The following is a 25,199-nucleotide window of genomic DNA, read 5'->3' on the forward strand; positions in this document are numbered from 1 at the left end:
TTGCTTGGCCCCGCGTCTGCCCCGTTCGTGCGTCGGAGCCTGTTCGCCTTGTTTACAAGAGCATACACATTGACGTGTCTGCTCTTCCGGCTTCAAGACAGCTCTGGGGAGTGGCTGCATGTTGGGCTCGGTCGCGCTTTCTCTAGCTCCGATAAAGAGGAGGCTCCACATCGGTGCAACCAGAGTACGAGCATGGTAGGGACCAGCGCACGGTACCATTAGACAAGACTGGTTTGACGTGGACGGCGGCTCAGGCTCAGGTGTTCCCAAAGCAGATAAGCACCAACCTTAGTGTGCTTATACGGTGTGGCGCGCATTACGCACACAGCAGCAGAGGACGGCAGAACTCTCCCCATGCTCCAATGTTGAAAATATTGGACGATGCAACATTGATGCTGAGTTCACGGTACTTCGCCGTTTTGCAGCCAAACGCACTCGGCGCCTCTCGAGTCCGAACCCGCTGCGTGGGAGCGGCGCAGGCGCCATCACCACGGCAGCACGATAAGGTCAGTGGCAATGGCGGCGCCTTGAGCGTTCGTGTAGTTGCTATCGCAAAAAAATTATTGTTAATTAGCTTATTCTGTACATCATACATTGTTGAGGATTGCAGAAGCAACATTGAACCGTTTGCAAACGGACACGTGATGCCCAACTCAGAAACGTAGTTTTTCTTCTCCCTCTCCTCTTTTATTTTTTGTAGAAGTTTGCTTGACAATGCAGCAGCCACGACGACTTCAGGGAAAAACCCATATGGACGGCATTCACTGAAGTTTAACGACCAATCAGGGAGCTTAAAGGATCCGAAACCGTTAAGCACTTGAAGTTTTCTGTGGCACTGGTGTAGTTCGTACGCAAAAAATCCATCACTTGGCGCATATTAAGGACCCGGTTCAGTTGTGAAGGGCGTCCAAGTGATGATGCGAAGCCGAAAGCCAGGCATGTTTGACGTACATCGTAGTCTATGTCGTAGGCAGCAAGGCCGTAGTTTAGTTTCAGGCTAGAGACCTTAGCATCACATACCTGCAAAAGAAAAAAAAAAGGAAACGAAAGAGATCGCACCACGCATGGAAATAAGTTCATCTCTGTTAGGTATTAGCACAAACTGAAGGAACTCCGTAGTAAAAAAAATGAATGTCTTAAATAACAATTCCATAAACTTCTCCTATAGGGTGATCTAAAACGGACCAGATCGCTGTAATATGCGGTGGCTCAGTGAACACTTTCAAAAATTTTATTAATTTGCATGTGGCAGGTAGCCCAATTCTAGACCGTGAGCTGGTCAGCTCGAAGAGGCTGACATTACTTGCCCAAGGAATTGAAATTCCTAGTCATCTAATTACCAAACATTCAATAATACTGTTTTTAACTAATTTACTCATGACACATAAAGCAATTTACAAATTCTAGCGGGTGTAAAGAATTTTGCGCATTGAACAATTTACGAGATATGCGCAGTCGCATTTGCGGTAAATTATGTACGGTCGTTCCACCTAATGTCTTACCAAAACGTCGTTCTATGCAATTAAGGAAAATTCCGCTGTGGGCTAGTCGATACCACACAATTACCACTGTTGCGCAGAGCGTAGAAGGGAGAGGAATTAGGCGAAACAACTACACACGGCAGCTGAGCGCAGGCTATCAACTGCTTTATTTTTGTGCAAACGAAGCGTACATATTGCCTACACGTATGCGCAGGGATGCTCTTCCCAATCTGCGACGCCCTCAATCGTCAGTGATTATGCTAATCGCTTTATTCCTGAGTGAAACAGACAGCGCGCTGACACGGCAAGGCTATCTTGCACAAGACGATGATTCTGATTATTAGTAGCAACCAAACAAAAAATTAGATGGTCTATTAAGATATCTTTTCAAGAGGTGAACGGCGAAAACCTACTCTTCCTCGTCTTGTCATTCCCCTCTTTCTGTTTGCCTCTTCTCTTTCTCTTCTTTCTTTTAGTCACTACTGCTCACTACTAAGAGTTTTTAGTCAATTTAATCAGTTGTGGTCGTAAAAAGGCATCGTTAGATATGTTGGTCATATCATGGTCACCAGTAGTCATTACAAGTAATTTCTATCATTATTAGTTATTACTGATCATCACTAAGCATATTTAGTCATTTCTAATCAATTGTGGTCATTACAATACGTCGTTAGAAGGTTGGTCATCGTATAGTCATTACTAGTCATTAAGAGTCATTAGTAGTCATTTTAGTGATTACTGCTCATTATTACACATTTCTAATCATTTTAATCAATTGTGGTCATTACAAGACGTCGTTAGACATATTGGTCATTTCGGAGTCATTAGTAGTCATTACAAATCATTAGTAGTAATTATTAGCCATTATTACTCTACCAATCCCTGTTATACCATTGTCATTAACTAACTGTCCCTATCAATCGTTTGACATTTTTTAATCTGTCTTCATATGGCGTGATGACTCTTCGGCGGGCACTCCGGTGGTCAGGCCTGCTGACACAAGCTTCACAATGCGCCTACATAGGCTTTCGCCTTAAAAGAGAAGTCGTGGAAGCCCCTAGTTTGCATCGGCGGTAGCAGCCGCTGCAGCCACGAGTCAAGTCGGCATCGTGCACAGCGTCGCCAACACAGCGAAAGAGATCCTTGACTGGCGCGAGTATTTTGTTTACTCCGACACCAAGAAGCCTTCGCGGACCTCGCCAAACACCCTCAAAACTCCCCCGCAAGTGAGCCACATTCTGCCTCGTCCTCCTCCTCTCTCGGCCGCTGAATACAAAATTGTTCTTCGTGTACATTGTGGCGTCCACCGCGTCAACATACGTTTATTCTGTCCCCGCAACATTGTCATCAAGTCCACTGGCCACACCGCGGCTGCAACATCACTACATCAACTCCGGGACAACGAGATTAAAAACACAATTATCATAAGCTCCTCCTGCATGCACAGGGCTGATCGCCATTTCAAGATCGCCAGCCTGACCATCATAAGCAAGAGATACGAGGTCTCCACGCATGAGACAGAACCAAAAATTCATGTAGGGGGCTCATCCAGCTACCGGCATCCAGAAGGGCTGAGATTGAACTACGTGGCAATACACTTCAATGTTTCTAGCGCACTTATGCGCCCCCTTTACGCTTTTAGTCAACATCAGCGAGAAACTTGAACGCTCTAGCGCAGCTCTGACCTGGTATGTGAGGCTATTTTCGTGTGTTCATAGAGGTTCGCCACCATCCCCAATGGACCTCTTTCTAAGTTAAGTCTTCAATCTAAGACAAAAATTGTAGTTATTGGTACTGAAAGAACCGTCAGAGGTTTCGACTGGTGCGAATTCTGGACTTACAGATAGCATTGAATCATCGAAAGTTCCGAAGTACAAATATTTGTCCGCAGCATTCCGTTATTGCATAGAAACCGATACTGAGCGGGAAAAGATGCCCCAGGAAAGCTGAAAATATTGAGATAATGCAACCTCCCTCATTCCATTTTATGGCGAACGTAAATTTTTGAAAACAGCGCTTTAGTGCGCTGGGCTTTCCAGGAAGAAATTTTTTCCTCAGATGCAAAGCGGAAGTTCCTCATATTTCAGCCTGCGCATGGGGGTCTTATTTAAATAAGAGCTTTAGTGCCTGCTAGAGGCACTTAAGAAGCCTTTGTATAGTGCCTAAACATGCGGTTTCTACTCGTTACAGTGGCCAAACATACCCATTGCCGTATTCTCAGTGGCACAGTGCCACAATAAAGTTAGCGTGGGAGGAAAATGGTCGGATGCCGACATAGGTAGAGAAAGAAAAACGGGAAGTGTTCGATGTGCCCTGTGAATAGCAGTCACATTAATAGAGGCTTTAACGACAGGCCAGCCTGTGAACTCACCAGTCTAGCTATAGCTGACTCGGTTAGGTAGGTGATCATCTTCTTCGCCGCCAAGTTGTGGGCATATGTAGGCAAGTACTTCGGTGCTTGCCAGCTGGTGTTACGGCACACCTATAAAAATAAATGAAGAACGAATACAACATAAACTGGGACATGGAGGACCTCATTGAGAATCAGCAGTACAAAGGAAATAAAAATGGAATTGTTAACTCATTGCTTGAGTGACTCGCCAATTAAGTGGAACCTCCTCCTGAACATGTAAGCGCACGTCAGTTCTTGAGCGCCAGCATGTTCTCGGCAGCTATAGTATTGGCTCAAACATGGTACAAACTCGAGGCCTACTCTATCCTAAAGAACACTGGAAATTCTTCTTCCGCCCGTTTCTATATCTTCCTCAGAAGGAAAAAAATTGCCTGTGGTTTTGCTCTGGTTAACCCTAGTTGAATTGCGAAAGCAAGAGCTGCATGGCTACGCTTGTGCTCGTTAGCTTGTGGTTAAGCGTTTGGTTTAGCTTCATTGTCTGCACACGATAAGACACACTGTGGAGGTAACGACTACGCTTTTACAAAGCTTCTCGAGTCGTGCGGCGCGTTCTTCTCGCGTCTCTTTCGCGCTCTCCATAACGACTAAATACACCGAGGCGAAGCGAATATATATATATATATATATATATATATATATATATATATATATATATATATATATATATATATATATATATATATATATATATATATATATATATATACCCCCCGCGAGGCGACACCTCATCTACCTCTACACTAGCGGATCACATCCGGTGGAGCGAGCGGCGACGGCAACGGCGTCGACGGCGGTGCCATCTGTGGGAGCGCGGCTGCAGCGTTGCGAGGCCACGGCGGCTCAAGGTCGTTCGTCGGCCACGGCATATGGCATACGGCATACGGTGCGACCAGCCGAAATGGCTCGCTGGCTGGCGTAGTAAAGCTTTCGCTTCGAAAAGAGCTTGGTCATCTATCCTGTCCCTCATGCGCAATTAGTACACATTTATTCTGGAACAGAGTTGTAAGGTGCCGAGTATCGTCAGCTCGTGGATCGCGGCAGGGCCCAGGTTAGCAAGGGCTGCGGAAAGCAGTGAAGCCTAGGGACTATTTCCCTTCCAGAGGCCGGCAGGGTGGCTATCGGTGCCGTTTCTTGATCGTGCCTGCTGGTATCGGGTCGTAGACTGAGTTCAATGTAGGCTTCTTGTGTTGTAAGTCAGGATAGCATACATTTATTCCTTCATCATTCCTCCACGCCCTGTTTTTCACCGGTACTGCCTGTGCGTTAGTAAACCAGTTAAATTATAGTACCCTTCCTGTCGTTTCCTTCATTTGTGTTAATTTTCAGTGCTGTAACGAAGTCAGTCTACTCGGAAGAAACTCAGCGCACTGCCTTGACGGCAAATTGCGTGGAGGGAGTAAGTGCCGCAGACAAATATTACTACGACGAGAAACACGCCATCTAGCACGAGACAAAAATGCGAAATTACATACGGTGCGCTGAACGTGTTCTACCTCTCCACATTCGCAAGCTTTCAAGAAATATCATCGCGCTATAGCCATACTTTCCAGAAATTTGTATTGCAATTGTGACGAAGAAGATCGCAGGCTGAAAAGTCCCTTTGCCATCGCGTGGTTTGGACCCAGTTCGTTCGCTGGCTGCGCCCTACATGCTGGTGGTGAGTTTGTCGCTGCTGCTCTACGAGCCGAATAAACCCCCCTTACAATTGGTAAGGCTGCTCGGTACAACCGGAATTCTGCAACTTCGTAATCGGACACTGCAGCCCGTCTTCATTATGCTGGAAGAAGGACCACCACAACCACAACCCGATGCCCCGGTGACTACCGTGGTATGCCCCGGCCGTTACATCAACACGACCCATCTTCAGTGGTACCGAAGACCATCACGTAGAAGACTGGCTCGCTGACTACGAACGGTAGAGCATCCACAACCATTGGGACGACACCAAAAAATTCAGATACGTGCAGTTTTATTTGAGCGGTGTCACCAGCTTGTGGCACCGCATCCACGAACGTGATCTGACGACGTGGACGGCCTTCAAGACTAACGTGACAGAGGTATTTGGGCGCGCCGCCGTTCGCAAGCTTCGCGCCGAGCAGCGTTTGCGTGGCCGTGCGGAACAGTGCGGGGAGACATTTATCAGCTATATAGAAGATGTTGTCGAACTCTGCAACCGCGTTGACGTCAAAATAGCTGATGCCGAGAAGATCCGCCATATCTTTAAAGGCATTGAAGGCGACGCCTTCCAGGTACTGTTGGCGAAAAATCCGTCGACAGTCTCTGAACTCGTCAGCCTCTGTCAAAGCTTCGACCAACTACGCAAACAACGCGTAGCCACTCGCCAATCTACACCTTAGGCCACTTCAATGTCGAGCTTGGCTGCTGCCCCGGATAACACTTCGCTGTCGCTACAGATCAAGGAGTTCGTCCGTGAAAAGGTGGCTCGTCAGCTTTCCTCGATTCCACTTACACATGGCCAGCCGAGCACTCCGTTAGCACCCGCTCTCCAATCTTATCAAGGAGCAGGTAGCCGACCATATTTCGCCTTCTCTCCAGGAGGCTCCGACGGCCGCTCCCCTGACGTACACCGAAGTCGCGATGAGGCCTGCGCCGCAGACCTACGGCCCCCTTCGCCCACCTTTGCGCCCACCCGTATCCCCTCCAGTTCCTCCACTGGTGCATTATGCACAACCTCGAGACCATTGGCGCACGGAAGACAACCGTCCGATTTGTTTTTTATTGTGGCCGTGCTGGACACGTGGCACACGCTTACACCGAACGTCCCCAACAATCTGCGTCCATATGCGCCACGTTTCCAACAACGCCGCAACTATTCGGACACATTTGACTCTCCTTCTGCCGTCGACACCGCATTCCCCGCCGCTCGCCGTTCACCTTCTCCTCGCGGCCACTCCCTTTGCCCCATGAAACTGCGGCGGAGCCCTCTACGCCAGGAAAACTAAATATAGCAGTTCAGGAGGCGAGAACTGCGGTGTCAGCGAAATGTATAAGGCCTTACACTTCCCCGAAGAACATTATTGAAGACGCCATGAAAGGAACATTGACGCTAGCACTTGTCCACACTGGCGCTGCACTTTCAGCGATAGATACCCGTATTTGCCGCAAGATAGGAAAAGTGACGACGCCGCTTTCTGGACTGTCCCTTGAAACTGCCAACGCGCAGCACGTCGAGCCATCCGGTGCCTGCACCGCTCGTGTCGTCATTCAGGAGGTCCTCTATGTCAGAATTCTTCGTGTTGCCATCATGTTCACACGACGTCATATTAGATTGGGACTTTCTCTCCGCACATGATGCGATCATTGACTGCGCCCGCGCAGAAATCGAGCTGTTTCAGTTTTCGACCGATATTATCACAGACCATAAGGACCATTCGCAAAATCACTGTTTCAGAAGACACCGGTATACCTTCCTTGTCTTCTACTCTTGTCAGTATCTCTTGTGACTCTGTAGATGACGGCACAGTACTCTTTGCTCCGTCTGAACCCTTAGTTCGACGCCGTTCACTACCACTGCCGTTCGCCGTCCTCGAGTTCAAAGCTGGCGCCTCTTTCATGTGCGTCTCAAACCCATCGGCTGAACCAATTACTTTACGCCGCCGTGAAAGCCTTGGCAGAGCAGAGACACTGACCTCATCTTCAATATTTGACACGATGGACGAATCCACTTATCTTGCCGCTCTCGAGACATCGCCTCCTCAATCACCGCGGCGTTATTTTACGCCAGCTATTGCCAGTGACATTACGACGACGCAGCGCGACGAACTCCTCCGCTTGCTCCAAGGCTTCTCTTTCTCTTTTGACTGCCAAGCAACATCACTAGGCCGCACAACGACTGTTTCGCACACTATCGACACTGGGAGCCATGCACCAATTCGACAGCGTCCGTACCGAGTATCGGCGACTGAAACACGCGTTATCAATGACCAGGTGAACGATATGCTCAATATGTCAACCAGCCTTCTAGTAGTCCCTGGGCATCGCCAGTCGTCCTAGCTAAATAAAACAAACGGCACCATGCGATTTTGCGTCGATTATCGAAGGCTTAACAAGATTACCCGAAAGGATGTACACCAGTTGCCACGTATTGACGACGCACTTGACTGTTTGCAAGGAGCGGAGCTATTTCCTCCTTAGATCTCCGTTCTGGCTACTGGCAGGTGCTCATGGCTGACGCTGGCTGTTCTAAAACCGCGTTTGTAGCACCAGATGTCTCGTATGAATTCACTGTAATGCCGTTCGTTCTGTGCAATGCACCCGCCACCTTCGAACGCATGATGGACGGCATCCTACGCGGCCTGAAGTGGCATACTTGTCTCTGCTACCTCGACGACTTTGTCGTCTTTTCCTCTGATTCTCCGACCCATCTTCTGCGTTTACATCAAGTTTTGACCTGTCTCCGGAGTGCTGGTTTCCAGCTTAACTTAAGAAAGTGCCGATTTGCAGCTCGAAAACTGACTATATTAGGCCACGTTGTCTCCAAAGGAGGCATCCTTCCGGATCCTGCTAAACTTCGTGCCGTATCCAATTTTCCGAAGCCCACTAACTTGAAAGCACTACGCAGCTTCATTGGCCTAGCTCATATTTTCGACGTTTCGTTCGCAATTTCGCCACTGTGATCGCACCACTAAACCAACTTCTCCAAGGCGACAATGAACTTTCTGCTCGGTCGGAAGCCTCTGATGATGCCTTTTGACTCTTCGTCACCTACTCACGTCTCCACCAATCTCGCGCCATTTTGATCCTAGCGCGCCTGCAGAACTTCACACTGACGCCAGTGGTGCCGGCCTTGGTGCCGTGCTCGCACAACGCAAGAACACTAACGCCGGATATCTAGTCGCTTATGCCAGTTGTGCCCTCACGAAGCCTAAGGCCAATTACTCAGTAACAGATAAAGAGAGCCTGGCTATCGTATGGCCTCTTCAAAAATTTCGCCTATGTCTCTACGGTAGACCCTTTGACATGGTGACGGATCATCACGCTCTTTGTTGGTTGTCTTACCTAAAAGACCCATCGGGGCGCCTCGCTCGGTGAGCCTTGCGAATCCAGGAATATAATATCCGTGGCATTTATCGCTCTGGACGCCAATACTCTGACGCCGATGCCCTCTCGCACTTCCCAGTTATTTCAGACAGCAGTACTTCTACCTACAGACATGACATCTCACCCCTTGACATCCTGGACATGGCATCGGAGCAACAAAAAGACCCATGGATAGTCATGATATTTGACTTTTTGTCAAATCCTCCGGCAACTTCGGCGCCTGGAGCGTTTCTCCGACAAGCGCAGCATTTCACAATCCGTGACAGACTTTCATACCGCCGCAACTACCACAATGACGGTCGCAAATGGCTCTTAGTAGTGCCCCGTCACCTACGACAAGATTTATGCTCCGCTTTACATTCCGACCCACAGTGTGATCACGTCGGAGTGTCAAAAACGTACACACGGCTTCGCCTACGATATTGTTGGCAAGGGATGTACACCTTCGTCCACAAATACGTACGAATTGCAGAATCCTACCACATGATGAATTGCCCGCGGTCCCCCGCAGCTGAGTGTGACCTATTCGGTGGCAGCCGCGGTCAGCAAGAGAGGCGCATGGGGTGAGGGGGGCGGCTGGTTCGCAAAGAAAGCTTCGCTTTGAATAGCCCAAGTTATACCAGTAGCCCAAATATAACTACCTAATGAGAACACCGCGCCTTTCCCGCTCAATATTCCTATATGCCAGAGGAAAAAAAAATGAATTGTGGTCTTGGTGGCGACAAACGAACGCTTCGCCGCACGGTTGCGCCACCCATGCATTCAGTGCCATGTCAGAATTACTGCGGGAGGCCACGATGTTTCAGAATTGACTAGAAATGCGCATTACAAAGTATAACCGTCGCGCGTTGACAGACTGCTGCTAAGCACACGCCTTAGGCTACATCAGTTTCCAGGAGACCATTACACCCGCCTTTCGCGAGCGACTCTGCAAGGCGTTCTCAGCGTCGCAGGCTCTGCCCGCCTATACGGTTGACAACGTCCGAGAAGAGACACACCATTCGCGAACAGTTCCCAAACTGGGAGTACAACTGCCTCAGCAACTGCCTCAGCGTTGACCTAAGCTACCACCTCTGCCTGCTGTCGCACGTCATCCCTCGTCAGCCGCTGCGGCCATCGTGGTCAGCTGGCCCACAGTTGCCCAGTGCAACGTCTCAGTAAACGAAGGGTGCTTTCCAGTTTTCACTGAAACATGAATTGATCATAAAAATAATACTCAGCTCGCGTTCGAATTATAAGAGGCTTTTTTTAAAAGAAAGAGGATATACTTGCGTGAGCCTTCTTTCTGTCATTCTGCATGACAAAGAATTTGTATTTCTCGATATGCCCACATTCAATACGCCATATCCCAGCATGCCTGTGGGCATGCTTGGATTTAACTTTTTCAAATTGCTTCGATATGGTGGGTTGGCATATCCCTTTATATTTGTTCCCTTTGTTCGCTACGCATGCGCGGTCATTTCTGTGTGCTCATACAAACCTTCGAAAATTCTTGAAGTATGAATGCGTGGCAAGTCCTTTCTCTGAGTCTCTCTTCTGTGTTTGTTTTCAACATTGAAAATATCTTAAGCTAAAGACAGGAGTTTTGCATGCCCGCGACCACCATCCGCTTTGCGATCATGCACATCAGAGGGATATGTAAATAATCCCTGAGCATATCTACATAACACGACTTTTTGTGAGCTTATACTCACAGAAAAACATTTGCATGTGGCATCACCAATTATATCGTAGTAAGGTAGAGAAAATTTCGCCGACACTCCCATTTGTAAACAACAGACGTACACAAGTAGCACTGATCTGATAGCCGTTATCTAAGAAGCGGCTAGGGTGAGCCTTTACCTATCTCCCTGCCTTAATCTCGAAAACTGAAGGCAGCAAATAGAGGTTGAGATGCTGTTCTTTGATATACCAAAGGTTCTGTGTGTCACCGATCTCGGGGGCGTGCATTCTGTAGATGGAAATAAGGGACGCCGAGCAGCCCAACACACAGGCTGTTATCACACATCAAAAATACAGGGCACGTCCGAAATACAAATAAACACAAGAAATGTAACCGAAAGCAAACCGACAAATACAACACTAATAGCCTTAATCTCGCCACTGTCTAAACTTCTCACGAAACCTTTCAGTGGTTAGTCCAAACTTCTGTCTTGACCTTTTCATAGTTTAGCGATTCTTCCGCTGGCATTCGGCCAAACCCACTCAACGCTTCACCCACTAAACACAGGCTCAGGGCGCTGGCCCAATCACTGTTTTTGCGACCTTGCCCGACCGCAATTCTCTCAAATCGACGCAAATGCGCATCCAGGTCGTCCCTTCGTCAATCGAAGGCCGCCTTTCATTTTCTGGGAAAAAGCTGTCTCGGCGTAGGAAAGGATAATTCGGATGACACCGACATTGGTGTACTAGTGTCATTGCGCGGACACGCACTTATCTCCGCTTGTCTCAACTTCAACTCGAATATTTCCTTTTCCCGTTCATACGCTTCGCACGCACGCTTGTGCTCTTCGCGCGCTCATTCGTGCTGCTTATCCTGCTCCCGCTAGGATGAGTAGGAAAAACGTTATCATCTCTTCCTTTGATAACATTAGGTGTTTAGCTACTGCCACCAAACGTTCCCAATCAGCCTCTGCAACTCCCGATAATCGGTGACTAGGCCGATGAAATTGTGGCATTATTCGCCAGTCTTGTCAACGTTCTTTGGGGGGTGTGATCTAGAGATGGAAATGAGGGACGCCGAGTCGTACAGCAGACAAGATTTAATCACACAGCAAAAATCTACGAAAGAAAACAGAAACTAACACTCGGTAACCCTGCATAAATGTAGAAACTCTAGGAGGTATCCCAAACCAATCCCAAAACAACGCTAACAGTTATAGCTGACCGCGTTAATTCTCGTCCTCGCACGTCACAGCAGTCTCACCACCTTGGCCTCTCTGGCAGCACACTGCTTCCCTACACAAATAGGAGATCCTTACTTTCTGTTACCGGCTTGTGTTGCCTGAAAGTCCGAGCTTGGTGACAACTCGTCCTTGGTCAGTGTTTCCAGCGATCTTGTACATATCATCGCCTGAGTATCAGTCAGTCAATCTATCTGTCTCTCATGCCTGCATCCCGGTCGTCGTTGGTGATATGGCAGCGAGGCGTGGTTGCTTAGGCCTATCGACGAATTCAGCTACCTCTCCCGACCAGTGTCTTGCTCAAGTGATGACGCGGCGCTCCGGAGACTGTCTTACGTGGCGCCGCTGGTCTGCCTTCGAAAGGGGAATGCTGCTGGAGTGCCCGGAACTACCTTGCGAGGTTGCAGCAAGTCCGAGGAGCCTCGCTCAAACGTCGCCGAGGTCAACGGCCACGCCTCGGCATGCCGGCATCACAGCCTCCAGAACCGAAGACCCGCTGCTGCCGTGGCCAGTACGGTGCTGGCGAGACAGCGTTCTTCAGCGCCAGCGCTGCTTTTCTTCGGATCACGGCTCGGGTCAAGCTCCTCATGCGTTCGTGCCATTTCGAACTCTTTCATTTCGTCAAAATTGTCGTCGTTTCGCGTGGGATGTCTCTTACACGTGACACTCTGCCACCAATGAAGACGATGCTCGAACCATCATGACCAGACATAGCCAAGACGCAAGCATGCGGACGAAGGCTTCATCCAGAGATAACGCTGCTCAACGAACGCTTGACGAAAGTGATGCAGCCAGAGTGTATGATGCACACCTGGCACGTGTCCTCTCCCCCCTCTCCAAAACGTTTCTGCGTATTATGAATGCGTAGTATGAAACAACGCGCGACAGCATCCCCTTACACCTATCCCCAATTTCAGTAAGTACCAGCCTTCTGCCCCCCACCCTCCCCTCACCCCCTGCAAAAAATGCCTGGCTTTGCCACTGCCTGATGACGCGACCTAGTCATAGAGGGAAACTACGATGTATATGTGATGGGACGCCGAGACCAATGTCTGCCGAGCATCACCAATAGCTACTGACCGCGAAGGGCTTATTGAGGACGAAAAAGTCCCTGCTTTCGTGGACACAAGAGCCGATTACTTGTCTTCAGTCCACCTTTCGCAGTTTCGTTGAAGAAAGTATCGACTGCACGGAGCAGCCTTCAAAGCCAGAGAACTGGAGATTACCTATGAACGCCAACTGGTATGTGCATAGCACGACTTACGGTTCCTAACTAAGCGTGCCCCGAGACCTTCGCCATCCTGCAGCACTTCTCGCGGGACGTAATTGCAAGCATGGAGTTCACTCTAACCAAGGAGTTATCGACTTGAAATCAAGATAATCAGGCGCTTCACGGAATGGCCCACTTCATCGGATATAAGTGCTAGTTACAGTAACCAGCAACCATTAACCAGTAACCAGCCAGCAACCACTGGGACCAGACCATCATGCTCGCGAATTTGATATTTTAACTTGTGGGCATGGCACGCGTCCCGTTTCAGACCCACGAAGAACAACTTACCAGCTGGGACATATGTAAACCGAAACTCAAAGATTTGTTTGGCAAGCCTGTTGGACATCAGCGGCCGCTCAAGAAGACCTCGCTTCGCGTGTTCAGATGTGCACTGAATCCTATCTGACGTACATCCAGGACGTGCTCGCTCGGTGCCACAAAGTGGATCCGAAGATGTCCGAACCCAATAAAGTTGCACATGTCATTAAGGGCATAGCAGATGACGCCTTCCATCTCCTTGTCTTCATGAATTCTTCCACTGTGCAAGCCATCATTACCGAATGCCGGCGGTTTGAAGAAGCCAAGAGTCGCCGCATTGCCCAGCCATTTCCTCGCTTTCCCAACACGGCTGCTACGTCCACCTGCGAAGACGTCCGCCGTCCGCCCACACCCACTCGCTCTGACGACATCCTCCATGTCATCCGACGTGAAATAGAGGCCGCATCTCCTGCCACGATCCCAACCCATGGCCCCGACAATTGCCAGGCGACCGTCTCATTGATACAGTCCGTTGTGGGCCAAGAATTGGCCAACGTTGGCTTTACCAACGTCTGCTGAGTCAATCGGCCTGACTACACTCCGTCCAGCACTGTCATACGCACCCGCAGCCTGAATGCCCCAACGTGATATCGTAACCCGGCCGAATGGCGTACTCCAGACGACAGGCCTATATGCTTCACTTGTGGCCGTATCGGCCATATTTCAAGTCACTGCCGGTCTTCGTGGAATTCGATCCCCTGGTCCTACCACTCATTCCACGGCGCTCATGCTGCTCCTAGGTTCGCCCCGCAAACGCAGCCAGCAATTTCTGGCGACACTTCTCGTCCTATCCGCTCTAGCCGCTCTCCTACGCCACGTCGTCGCTTCTCCCGATCGCCCCCATCTCGCCGATCACCGTCCCCTAGCTCCTTCCGGTGCACCCTTCCGGAAAACTGACGGGTGCAGCACCTGGAGGTGATGCTGCCAAACCGACCCGACGCAATAACCCTCTTTTGACCTTGCGCACTCATCGGAACCTCATTAACGTGAACGTGGATGGTGTACCTGTTACGGCTCTGATTGACACTGGCGCGCACGCATCTGTGATGAATGCTCAGCTTCGGAATCGTCTCAAGAAAGTCCTCACTCCTGCCGCTTCGCCTGTGGTCCAAGTCGCCGACGGTGGAAAACCAGCCGTTATTGGCGTGTGTCCGGGTTGCGTGAGTGTCGCCGGACATCATACTTCTGTTTTATTTTATGTACTAGAGCACTGCCCTCACGACGTCATCCTGGGCCTTGACTTTCTGTCTACACATTCCGCTTTGATAGACTATTCTACTGGTGTTGTGCAACTCGCTGTACCTGCTGCTATTGACCCTCCCGATAGTGCCCGATACGGCTATGTTCCACAGAGCATATTCGCCTTCCTCATCGTGCCGTTACCTACATAGGTGTCTCCCCCGTTCCACCTGTACCAGACGGTGACTACATCGTATTTCCTAATCCGGATGTCCTGCTCTCGCATAACGTCGTTTTCCTCAAACCGTCGTTACCATTTCGGACAACACGTCCTGCCGTCCGCTTGTGAACTTTGGACTCTGTACACGAGTACTCCTGCGCGGAATATCCCTGGCGCAAATAACGCCAGCCAGAGACTACCACATTTCGGCTTTAACTTGTGACAGCTCCTCGTGTTCAACCCTGGCTTCGCCCCCGTCTCTTCAGACTTGAATGCCCTAACAAAAATGATTGCTCCCGACCTTCCTCACGAGTGTACTCAAGAACTACGTTGACTCCTTGCCTCATACTGGGATATATTCGACCTTGGAGAACGCCCCCTAGGATAAACATCTGTCGTAAAACATCGAATAATCACCGGTGATGCGAGCCCGATCCCCCGGCGGCCCTACCGCGTCTCGCCTACTGAGCGACATATCATCCAACACGAAGTTGACAAGATGCTTTCTCGAGACATCATCGAACCTTCTTGCAGCCCACGGGCATCCCCTGTTGTACCAGTTAAAGAGAAGGACAACATTTGGCGATTTTGCGTCGATTAGGTAATAAAGACAGACGTCTATCCGCTACCACGCATTGATGATGCCCTGGATTGCCTGCATGGAGCACAATATTTTTCGTCCATCGACCTTCGCTCCGGCTACTGGCAAATTGCCGTCGACGACATGGACCGCGAGAAGACAGCATTTATTACTCCCGATGGCCTGTATCAGTTCAAAGTGATGCCTTTCGGTTTATGTAATGCCCCGGCCACATTTGAAAGAATGATGGACGGCCTCCTACATGGTTTCAAGTGATCCATCTACCTCTGTTACCTGGACCACGTGATCGCTTTTTCTCCGACTTTTGCGACACACCTCGAACGCCTATCGATGATCCTATCTGTTTTCCGTCAGGTGGGGCTACAATTAAATTCGTCCAAGTGCCACTTCGGTCGTCGGGAAATCTGTGCTCGGGCATCTCGTCGATTCTTCTGGTGTACGCTCTGATCCCGATAAAATACGGGCAGTGAAAGGCATTCTCGTGCCAACATGTGCCGAGGATGTTCGCAGCTTCTTGGGCCTTTGCTCCTACTTCCGTCGGTTTGTCCGAAATTTTGCGAACGTTGCGCGTCCTCTCAATCAGCTCCTAAAAAAGACGCCGCAGTCATTTGGGGCCCTGAGCAAGCTGGTGCTTTCACCGAGCTGGTTGGGCTGCTTACGTCCCCGCCCATTCTAGCTCACTTTGATGCGTCAGCTCCAACAGAAGTCCGTACCGATGCCAGTGGCCACGGTATTGGCGCTATCTTGGCACAGAAACAACAAGGGCGAGAACGTCTTATTGCCTACGCCAGCCGCCTTTTTTCCTCTGCTGAGCGGAATTATTCCATCACCGAACGCGAGTGTCTGGCTTTCGTTTGGGCAGTGGGTGAATTCCGCCCCTATTTGTACGGCCGCCAATTCACAGTCATCACTGATCACCACGCTCTGTGTTGGCTTTCGTCCCTCAAAGATCCTTCAGGGCGACTTGGCCGCTGCGCTCTGCGCCTTCAAGAATACAACTATTCAGTTGTATACGAGACCGACCGGTTGCATCAAGATGCGGACTGCTTGTCGCGCCATCGTCGACCCTCCTGACGTTTCTGCGGCCGGCATACCTGTGACTGTTCTCTCTCTGGCTGCTTTTCGCGATATTGAAGCCGAACAACGTTGGGACGCCTCCTTACAAGACCTTATTCAACGGCTCACTTCAACGACGGCCGATCCTTCCCTTCGCATATTTGAACTCCAAGATGGTATATTGTACCGCTCTAACATGCGCCCGGACGGCCCTGCCCGACTCCTCATTGTGCCTGAGCATCTGCGTAAGACTGTTCTCGCCCAGCATCATGATGTCCCGACTACCGGTCAGCTTGGCGTGTCACAGACCTATGACCGCGTTCGTCGGCGCTTCTATTGGCCAGGTCTATACCGTGACGTATGCCGTTATGTCGCTGCGTGTGACCTTTGTAAACGACGCAAAAAGCCGACCCCACTCTCTGCTGGTCGCCTTCAACCACTTGACGTACCATCACAACCATTCTTCCCTGTAGGTGTTGATCTTGTAGGCCCTGTTTCTACGTCTGATTCGGGAAACAAGTGGATTGATGTAGCAACAGACTACGCCACCCGATATGCAATCACACGGGCTCTTCCGACAAGCTATGCAATGGATGTCGCCGACTTCCTCTTAGAGAACGTCATCCTTCACTACGGCGCCCCTCGACAGCTCCTCACCGATCACGGCCGCTACTTTCTTTCTAAAGTTGTAAGCGACATTCTGCACTCGTGCGCGACTAAACACAAACATGCTACTGCTTACCACCCACAAACGAATGGTCTAACCGATCGCCTTAACCACGCCCTTACTGACAGGCTGTACATGTATGTCTCCACTGACCTACGCGACTGGGACGTTGCGCCGCCGTTCGTTACTTTCGCCTATAATTCGTCTCGCCATGATACCACCGGCTTCTCTCCATTCTTCCTCTTGTTTGGCCGCGACCCTACGCTAACTTTCGACGCAATTCTGCGTGCTAGCCTGAATTCCACGTCCTAGTACGCCCGTGAAGCCATACTCAAAGCTCAAGAAGCACGCGATATTGCCCGACGTCGACTTGTGGAGTCGCAGGACAATCAGCGGCGCTTATATGACGCCCGTCATCGTGACGTCCATTACACACCGGGCACCCTGGTTCTCCTTTGGTCGCCGTCGCGACGCGTTGGCCTCTCGAAGGAGTTACTTTCGCGCTACTCTTGCCCTTACCGTGTCTTGCGTAAAGTAACTGACGTCACGTACGAAATCGGCCCTCTTGAGTCAACCGTGGCGCAGCATCGCTCCGACGTGGTCCTTGTCGCGCGTCTTAAGTTGTATTACTCACCCGTCTCCTAGCCAGCACCGAGCCGGTGCTTCCGCCAACGGGGGTCATGTGACACGCTGACGAAGCAGATGTTAGCTGGCTAGACGATCTGGGTTGCGCGCGCTGGCTACCATCATGTCAGCTGCTATAGTTATTGTAAATATTCTGTAAACCCAAGCCTGACTGTTTTTAACCCAGTAACATTTTGAATGTGCTTGAGAATATACCCAGCACCCTCCCTGCTAGAGTATTAGTACTTCGTTCTCTGTCATTTCAGCCGCGCATATAAAATGCATCGTCCGGGGCGGCAAAAGCGTGCTGCCTGATCCCAAAATATACATCACAAGGGGATTCACTCAACTGGTTGGAAGGAAAACGAAGGTGAACAAGATTCAGCCAGGAACATGACTTGGCGGACTCGCTCAGGAGATAATTCACTCTGACTTACTCAGTCTCGGTTTCACCCGTGAATCGGAGTCACAGTGAGCCCCGCTGAGAAGAATTTTCGTGAGTCAAAGTGAGGGGTAGGGGAGGGGGCTTGAGTAGAATTTTAGTTAGTCTCAGCTAGAGTAAGCCGTAAGCGAAAAATATACTTCGTGCGTGTGTGTCAGTGAGTTTCATTTCTTTTGCCTCACTAATACATCTAACAAACAAATAGGTGCTGGTGGCGTCGGCAATGCGATCCAGTGCCCAGGGTACATCGCACGTGCGCATCAAAGAAATTCGAACATGGGACAACGCTGTCACCATCCCCAATCTGGTCCGGCTGCGCGCCGCACCGTAAACGCGTGCGCATCAGTCTTATGCGCAGCCTTATCCCAGCACCGGCCACACAAGTTAGCGCCCCTAATTCTGAAGCGAAGACTCGCGTGGCGCCACACTTGGAGCCCCCTCCCTGTATGTTCTTTACATCTCGCTTTCCTACTATTCACGCCTCCCCGGGACGCTAGGTGCAGGTGTGGAAGGAAATCGTGTGGATTTTCTCTACAATGCGCGCAACCAGCGCATGTAGGGTTGGTAATATCGATGGACGATTACTCCGTTAAAGTTATGCCGCGAAACGATTAATCTTATTCGATGTCCAGCTTTCGTTTAATCGACTTAATCCATTAGACATGTTTGAACAATCATTTTCGAGAGTGTGACAGAAGATGCGTGCGAATTTTGAAATTGTATTAGAACGGCGGAGCATGAGCAGTGCTTTTGCGGCTGTTGTGAGCGACTGTCGAGTGTTTTTCCGCTTCCCGAGTGGTGCCGAGCCGAGCGCTTCTCCACTCTTCCCCCGCCATCACACCGCTCGAAGCCGAAGGCTTGAAACACCCTCGCAGTTCAAGGATTACAATAGCAACCCAGCCGTTGATCGTCGCTTCACTCCTAGTCCACAAAAGACGTGGCACAGCACTGACACCGGTTTAGAGCATGTATTCGATATAACGATGGAGTGCATCTCGATTACAGCAACTTTCGCATACAGATTGCGTGGCCATTAAAAGAATGTGTCAGCTTCACCCACACATCCCAGTCTACTGACATCACTTAGATCTGCGGAAAGATCATGTGACTTTAAATCCTCAACCACTAATTTCCTTTTAGACGGTGCATATTGTAATTTCTTGCCTATCTTAGTTCGGCTTCATCTTTCACGTTTGCCCTTTTTCTTATTTCTTGTTAGACTGTACTGCACAGGTTTCACTAGTGTCAATTATTTTGTTTAATGCTGCCCTAAGCGTCATATTGTAACACATATTGTTTTATACATGCAAGAGCACCAACAGCAGCGATCGAATCGACCTTCGCGCTGCCGCTCGCGTTAACGTGAAATAAGTGAGGAGAGCACCGTGGTACGCACGAAACTTCGAGCTGTTGGTGCACCTACACTCTGCACTCATGGCAGATCGCTTTCAATACAGGGACCACGTGGCCGCGCTCAGCCGTGCCACCGCAGTCGCCGCCGGGGAGGGTGTATTCCCCGCCCCACCCCACAGATGCCTTGAGCGCGGTGGAAGACGGCGGGCTTCCTCCCTGCCTTCCTTCCTTGCGCGTCCGAGATCAAGTCACCATTTCTCAGCTGACCCTCGCACGCTTTTACTCCCACCTGCGCCATACGGCGCGTGGCTCCACTGTTATCGCACATGGACTTTACACGGAGGAACGCGGTGACGCCGACTGCACTTGCGACAGTAGAAGTGCGCCTGGCGTATCCATATAATTGCGATCACAATAAAACGAGAGCAGAGTATGACGCCAGGTGGCTAGCCTCGGCAAGCTAGCTTACTATGACCTCGTCCCATAGCTTTCTCTCCTAGGCGTACCTGCGCAATGAATTTCGAGGAATTGGCCATCCAGGGTTGCTTGACCTTTCCGAGATATTCTTTAGTCCACCGTGGCTGTTACTGGAATTCTCGTCAGAATTGATTCTCGACACGAACTCTCCTGTCGACTCTCTCCCATATAGCATATACTCCACTCCCTAAGCGACTGGTGAACAGCATATGCGCATCACAGTGCCAGCCTATTGCCCACGTACTTTTCCTTTATATATATATGAATACATCAAGATCGTAACGTGACACCCTTTCCCAGTCCATTTCCTTCTGTAGTGTCTGATGCTCACGTTCTATGCGTTTGACAGCAAATCTCTATGCCAGCACTGTCATTGCTCGAAATGCGCATCTGCACTTGTGGCACTATTGCCACAGAAAAAAACTACTGTTGATCCTGGCGACTGACCAGTACTATAGAAATTCTGAAATCCTCCCACAGTGACAGCTCAAAAAGGTAAAGGGGAGCCAGATAATCTGCAGTGATATGCTCAATCGATAACTGCTTTCTGTATTTATGAATCAATCATTTTGATGAACATAATTGTGTTATACGTGTGAGAATTGTTAATGATTACACCTGCGCAAAGGGACTTATTGACTTGCTTTGTATTGTAAGCTACGTTTCCTCATACTTGTAAATATCAAGTGGTGTATCACTTCATATGTATGAAATATCAAAACACGGTGTCTTCCTTGTGTGTTGTACTGTGCTTGTGCTGAGTCGGTAGCGTCTACCGCGGATATTTCTTTGCATTGTCATGTCTGATGGCACGCACGATGCCAAACAGGTGTTGCGTGCCGATATCCACCCGCAAATTTTATACTGGGTAAAGGGTGCAAGTCTTCTCTTTCCCCGAAGACAAGGACACGCGAACAAAGTGGTTGCGTGCCATTGCGCAAAATGATTGCCAATCAACTGCATATACTAAAGTAAAACTTTTACATCAGTTGTAATCATGCTGCTATTCCAGCGAAGCTGTCTATGGCTAGGATCTGGAAAAAATGTTGCCGAGATGTTGACCAAAAAGAAATAATCATGCGGACCACTCGGGGTGATTGTGCATAAATGGTCCAAGCTCAATGACACGCGCCCCTGTGGGCTCGGGGACTTGCGATGCGCCCTCGAAAAGCCCTTATCTCACGTTAGACACAAAGAGGTCCTAGGCACATGTGTAAGAACCAATTTTTTCAAAAAAATATTTTTGTTTAACATTTTCACAAAAGACTTGAAAAATTATCGTCGTCGTCGTCTTCCACAGTTGGCTCCGTCGAGCAAAAAAATATCATCAGCAGCAATGGCTGTAGCTTCGTCCTTTTCCTCAACTGGCTTGGTGCCCGCTATCACTCCAGCTTGCAATTTCACTTCTTCTCTGCCTTCGTAATGGGGAGGCCGCGTTCACGGGGGTATGAGCCATTGTTTAAGGGGGTGTGAGCCACTCTCAGTCTTACGTGACCGACACAATTGTTAACAGATGTGATAAGAGAATGTATGTGCGTACCTATATGCCGCAATGACGACAGATTAGTTCAATTATTATGCCCGTACATTTGTTCAATATTATGGGTCACCTATATGGCGTCCGCTAAAGAGCTTCTATGGCCATCCACCTTCACAGAGTGTAATGTCACTGCATTTTTTTTTTCTTCAGCACGCATTTTTGTTTGTAGATGAATGTAATTCGTGTTCGTGCAGTTAGCAAACGATACAAAGCGTTGCGAACTTCTCGCCTTCATGACGTCGCTATTTTTATTATAGGTGTTTTTCTGTATGCAACTGAATGTTTACGCCTCTACCACAGGCAGTACCGTGAAATCGATTGTTTCAATATGTATCCTGCATTTGCGTTGTTCAAATGGCTGAGGAGCTTTGTATGCTCACCTCCTTAGGGTCGTCGAACTTAGCAGAAGGAAAATCCTGGCACGGTTTAAACAGCGCGAACTCGTCGTCTTTCGGTGACGACGGATCGGCAAACTTGGGAGCGTAGTACATTCCTTTCATCCCGAACGATAATGCAACGGGAATGGAGAGGTTCAGCTTCTGAACTTCCCTAAGGACTTCGATGCTTTCGTTCTGAAATGGGACGAAAGAAAGAGAGCTTGTGAACGTGGGCGAGGCATGGACTAGCTGCCAAATCACACGCAAAAATCGAACGGCAGGCAGCGTACGTCCGTACGCTGCCTGCCTTCTTGTTAAGCACTGAGCCACAGCAGCACATCAAGTGAAACACTCAAAGAAGGAAAACAAATTCTAATCGAAAAACACATGTGAACCCTAAATACTCAGAGATGGCACAGCCATGAACAATCGCCCACTGACATTTACAGAAGGACCTGCTCCTTGAAACGCGAAACCTGCTGCCGTCGCACGGCAACATCATCCATTCTTGTCGTAACATGAATGTCGCAGAGCGTCGCATGCGTGTCCGACCTTATAAATTGACAACTTAGGTGCGGAAATGTTATTTCTGACTATTCACTCCTTATTTTTGCAAAAGATTGTGCATCTTTAGACATGAAAAAATTAGTGGCAGGCCTTAGAGCGCCATAATAATGCCTCTGTTGGTATCGTTTCTTCTGGGGATACCTTATTGTGGCGGTATGACACAGTAAATATTCATGCGGAAGGAGGTTATTCCCACGTTTTGACACTCTCTGGCTCTCTCAGCCGCTTGGCATTCTGCAACTAATTGTAAGAGTCGATGTAGCTGTATATTGAACGCGTAATTAGGCGAGATGAAGCGACCGATCTCAAGCTGCATGTGAACTGGAACGGAGACGAAACTTTCATAGAAGCCCATATCTTTAGAAAGCGGCTGCGTGTTGCAATCGTTGTCATCTATGTCATGGCGGGATAACTGCTGCGAATTAATTTGAAAAAAAAAATATATGACGTCACATGCGGAAGCGAAAGCGAGGTCGCAATCTTACCCGGCGTGGTCCGAATGTTTAATTTCTTTTAGAGCTAGGCATTTCGAATGCTACGCGAACAATTGATTTTATTCTATAATATCGAACTTCAGCTCGGGTTACGCGCCAATGTGTTTTTACATTATAACAGTGGTCTGTTTCTTAAGGAGAACACAAGAAGTCTCTCAATATCAGCGTGAGCTTGGATTGTTTCTGCAAGCTGCAACTCGAAAGTGCCGCGAGTATCATACGATGCTGAGACCCGGGGAAGTTGTGTAAGGCACAGTCCTGCGTTTAGCGATATTGAATCCGTTTAAATGCTTGCTCTAAAGAGTGCCAGGGATTAAAGGTCGAACGATGACGACTGGTCGCATCCAATCGGGCAGCTTCGGGACCCCGTGTCTTGCCCATTGCGACACAATCAACAAAACGCCCAAATATTTTTGGAGGATGCACAATAGCTGCGCGTGATGTTCGTAATTTGTCTTCTGTTATTGAATCGTGTCAGTGCGCGGCGGCAGTCCACAATTTCGCGAGCAGACGACATAGTTACGAAATGACACGCAATTACCTCGATTTTTTTTGTTGTGCTGCCCTGTGTTAGCTTCGCCGTGAAAGTGCGTTGGACAAGGTGTCATCTGGCCTCGAGAAGATTTGTACACAACGCCTTATTCACGACACTACTTCTGAGGCGAGCCGGGCGCATCCTCGCACGCTGCAAGGTGCAGCAGCACCAGCTTACTGTGCCGCTGTTCACCGTGCGAGCATATTCATATCGTTTAGAGAAAGTGAGAGCTTTGGTCTACATTTTCTGCAGTTTGCAAGTGGTAGGGTCTGTGTGAGAAATATAATGCTTGAATCCACTTTTGGAAGTGTAGAAGGACTGAAGCACCGTCCAATTAACTACATCAAATAGTGACTGTGACTGTCATGCTTAAGATTTTATGCCACCTTTTCCCTAAAGCACGCCTTCAGTAATGTTCAAAGTCTGCGTGAATACGTACCACAGTGTGCCCGTAGCTGTAGTCTCTCCCTCGGACAAGGCCTGGAGGTAGCGTGTCCATAGCAACAGGGAATATCCGGCAGTCTGAGAAACTGCTGACCGAGTAGGAGAGGTGCGCGATGGAAATGAAAAACGATGGGGTGAAGACTGTCCTGTAAACACCGTGGCAATAAAGAGAACAACTTGCTTTCAAAAAGCAACAATATGACGAATTCAAATGGGCACGATGCTACAAAATTTAAAGTCGAGCTTTTTAGAGAAGCTACATTTACTACATAAACCATTCGATGTTCCTTTATATTCTTAAGCATCAAGTGTCAAGTGTTGTGATCCATGTCATGAGTGAAGCAGCCCTTGTCAAGTTAGTGTAATTTCGAATTTTGCTAGCTCTAGCAACACATCCTTAAGCTCTAAATGGACAAAAACTTGATCGATTTGAAGCTAAGGTCTCTTTGTCAAGTGATAAAACCATTATAAATCGTTCTTTGTTTAGAGTTAGCTGCTGCAGTTGACTAGTCCAAGAAATTGCGGGACCATAGGGCGATGCGCATGCTTCTTGTGAATTTTTTTTTTAATTTTGACCACACGAGACATATGAGCCGTCTAGAAAAGCTAAAGCTTTATTTACTGATATTAGCACTAGCATGATCCGTATTCTGTAACGGTTCCGTCTTTGAAGAATTCGCTTTTAGAGCAGCGATTCGTCGCCGCCGATGTGACGCCATCACCTCGGGGCGCGTACGCATATTATGTCGACGTCACGCACATGTCAATCATGTGCAAATCGAATATGTCGTCTGCTACGAAGCGAAGTGGTGCGAGGTGCTTCAGTGGGATCCGAAGGTGCCATGTGCAGGGCCTGTGCGTGCTGTATGCACGGGCGAGATCGTCGTTGGGGGCAATGGTGATCCCTGTGGATCCTGTGTTTGTGCTTTTAGCGAGCATCCGTGAGAGACAACGATGACCTCAACATCGAGAACACGCATTTTAGATGGGAGACAAAGCATTTCGGAGGCAATGGGGCTCTGCAAAGAGACAGTGCATCCCCTCAGCGAGGAGCTTGAGGTTGCGTTGTGGCCGCAACGCACTAGCTGTACGGATACAGTGGCGAAAGTGCTATGCGCATTGCGATGTTTTCTACTGGAAGTTTCCAGCCGTGCGTGGTCAACGAGGTAACTGT

The 25,199-nt window shown here is 49.1% G+C and overlaps 1 protein-coding gene across 1 annotated transcript; it reads right to left on the bottom strand.

Moving 5' to 3' along the window:
* Positions 1-679: 679 nt before the first annotated feature.
* LOC129388348 (uncharacterized) lies at positions 680-24,165 on the bottom strand. Its single transcript, XM_055078482.1, has 4 exons — positions 24,021-24,165; positions 21,989-22,180; positions 3,853-3,963; positions 680-1,020 (listed from the first exon to the last, which is right to left on the bottom strand). The coding sequence occupies exons 1-4, from the start codon at positions 24,078-24,080 to the stop codon at positions 772-774; spliced, it is 612 nt and encodes a 203-aa protein (XP_054934457.1). The 5' UTR covers positions 24,081-24,165; the 3' UTR covers positions 680-771.
* Positions 24,166-25,199: the final 1,034 nt, after the last annotated feature.

This window comes from Dermacentor andersoni, chromosome 10 (assembly GCF_023375885.2).
Source record: "Dermacentor andersoni chromosome 10, qqDerAnde1_hic_scaffold, whole genome shotgun sequence".
NCBI classification, from domain to species: domain Eukaryota; kingdom Metazoa; phylum Arthropoda; class Arachnida; order Ixodida; family Ixodidae; genus Dermacentor; species Dermacentor andersoni.

What these genes read in the sequence shown, in the direction of transcription:
- LOC129388348 (XM_055078482.1), bottom strand. Translation starts at nt 24,080, where the DNA reads ATGGACACGCTACCTCCAGGCCTTGTCCGAGGGAGAGACTACAGCTAC. An exon ending in ACAGCTACGGGCACACTGTG is followed by an intron (nt 22,181 to 24,020) that starts GTACGTATTCAC and finishes GTCCCATTTCAG; the next exon opens with AACGAAAGCATCGAAGTCCT. An exon ending in AGTTCGACGACCCTAAGGAG is followed by an intron (nt 3,964 to 21,988) that starts GTGAGCATACAA and finishes TTATTTTTATAG; the next exon opens with GTGTGCCGTAACACCAGCTG.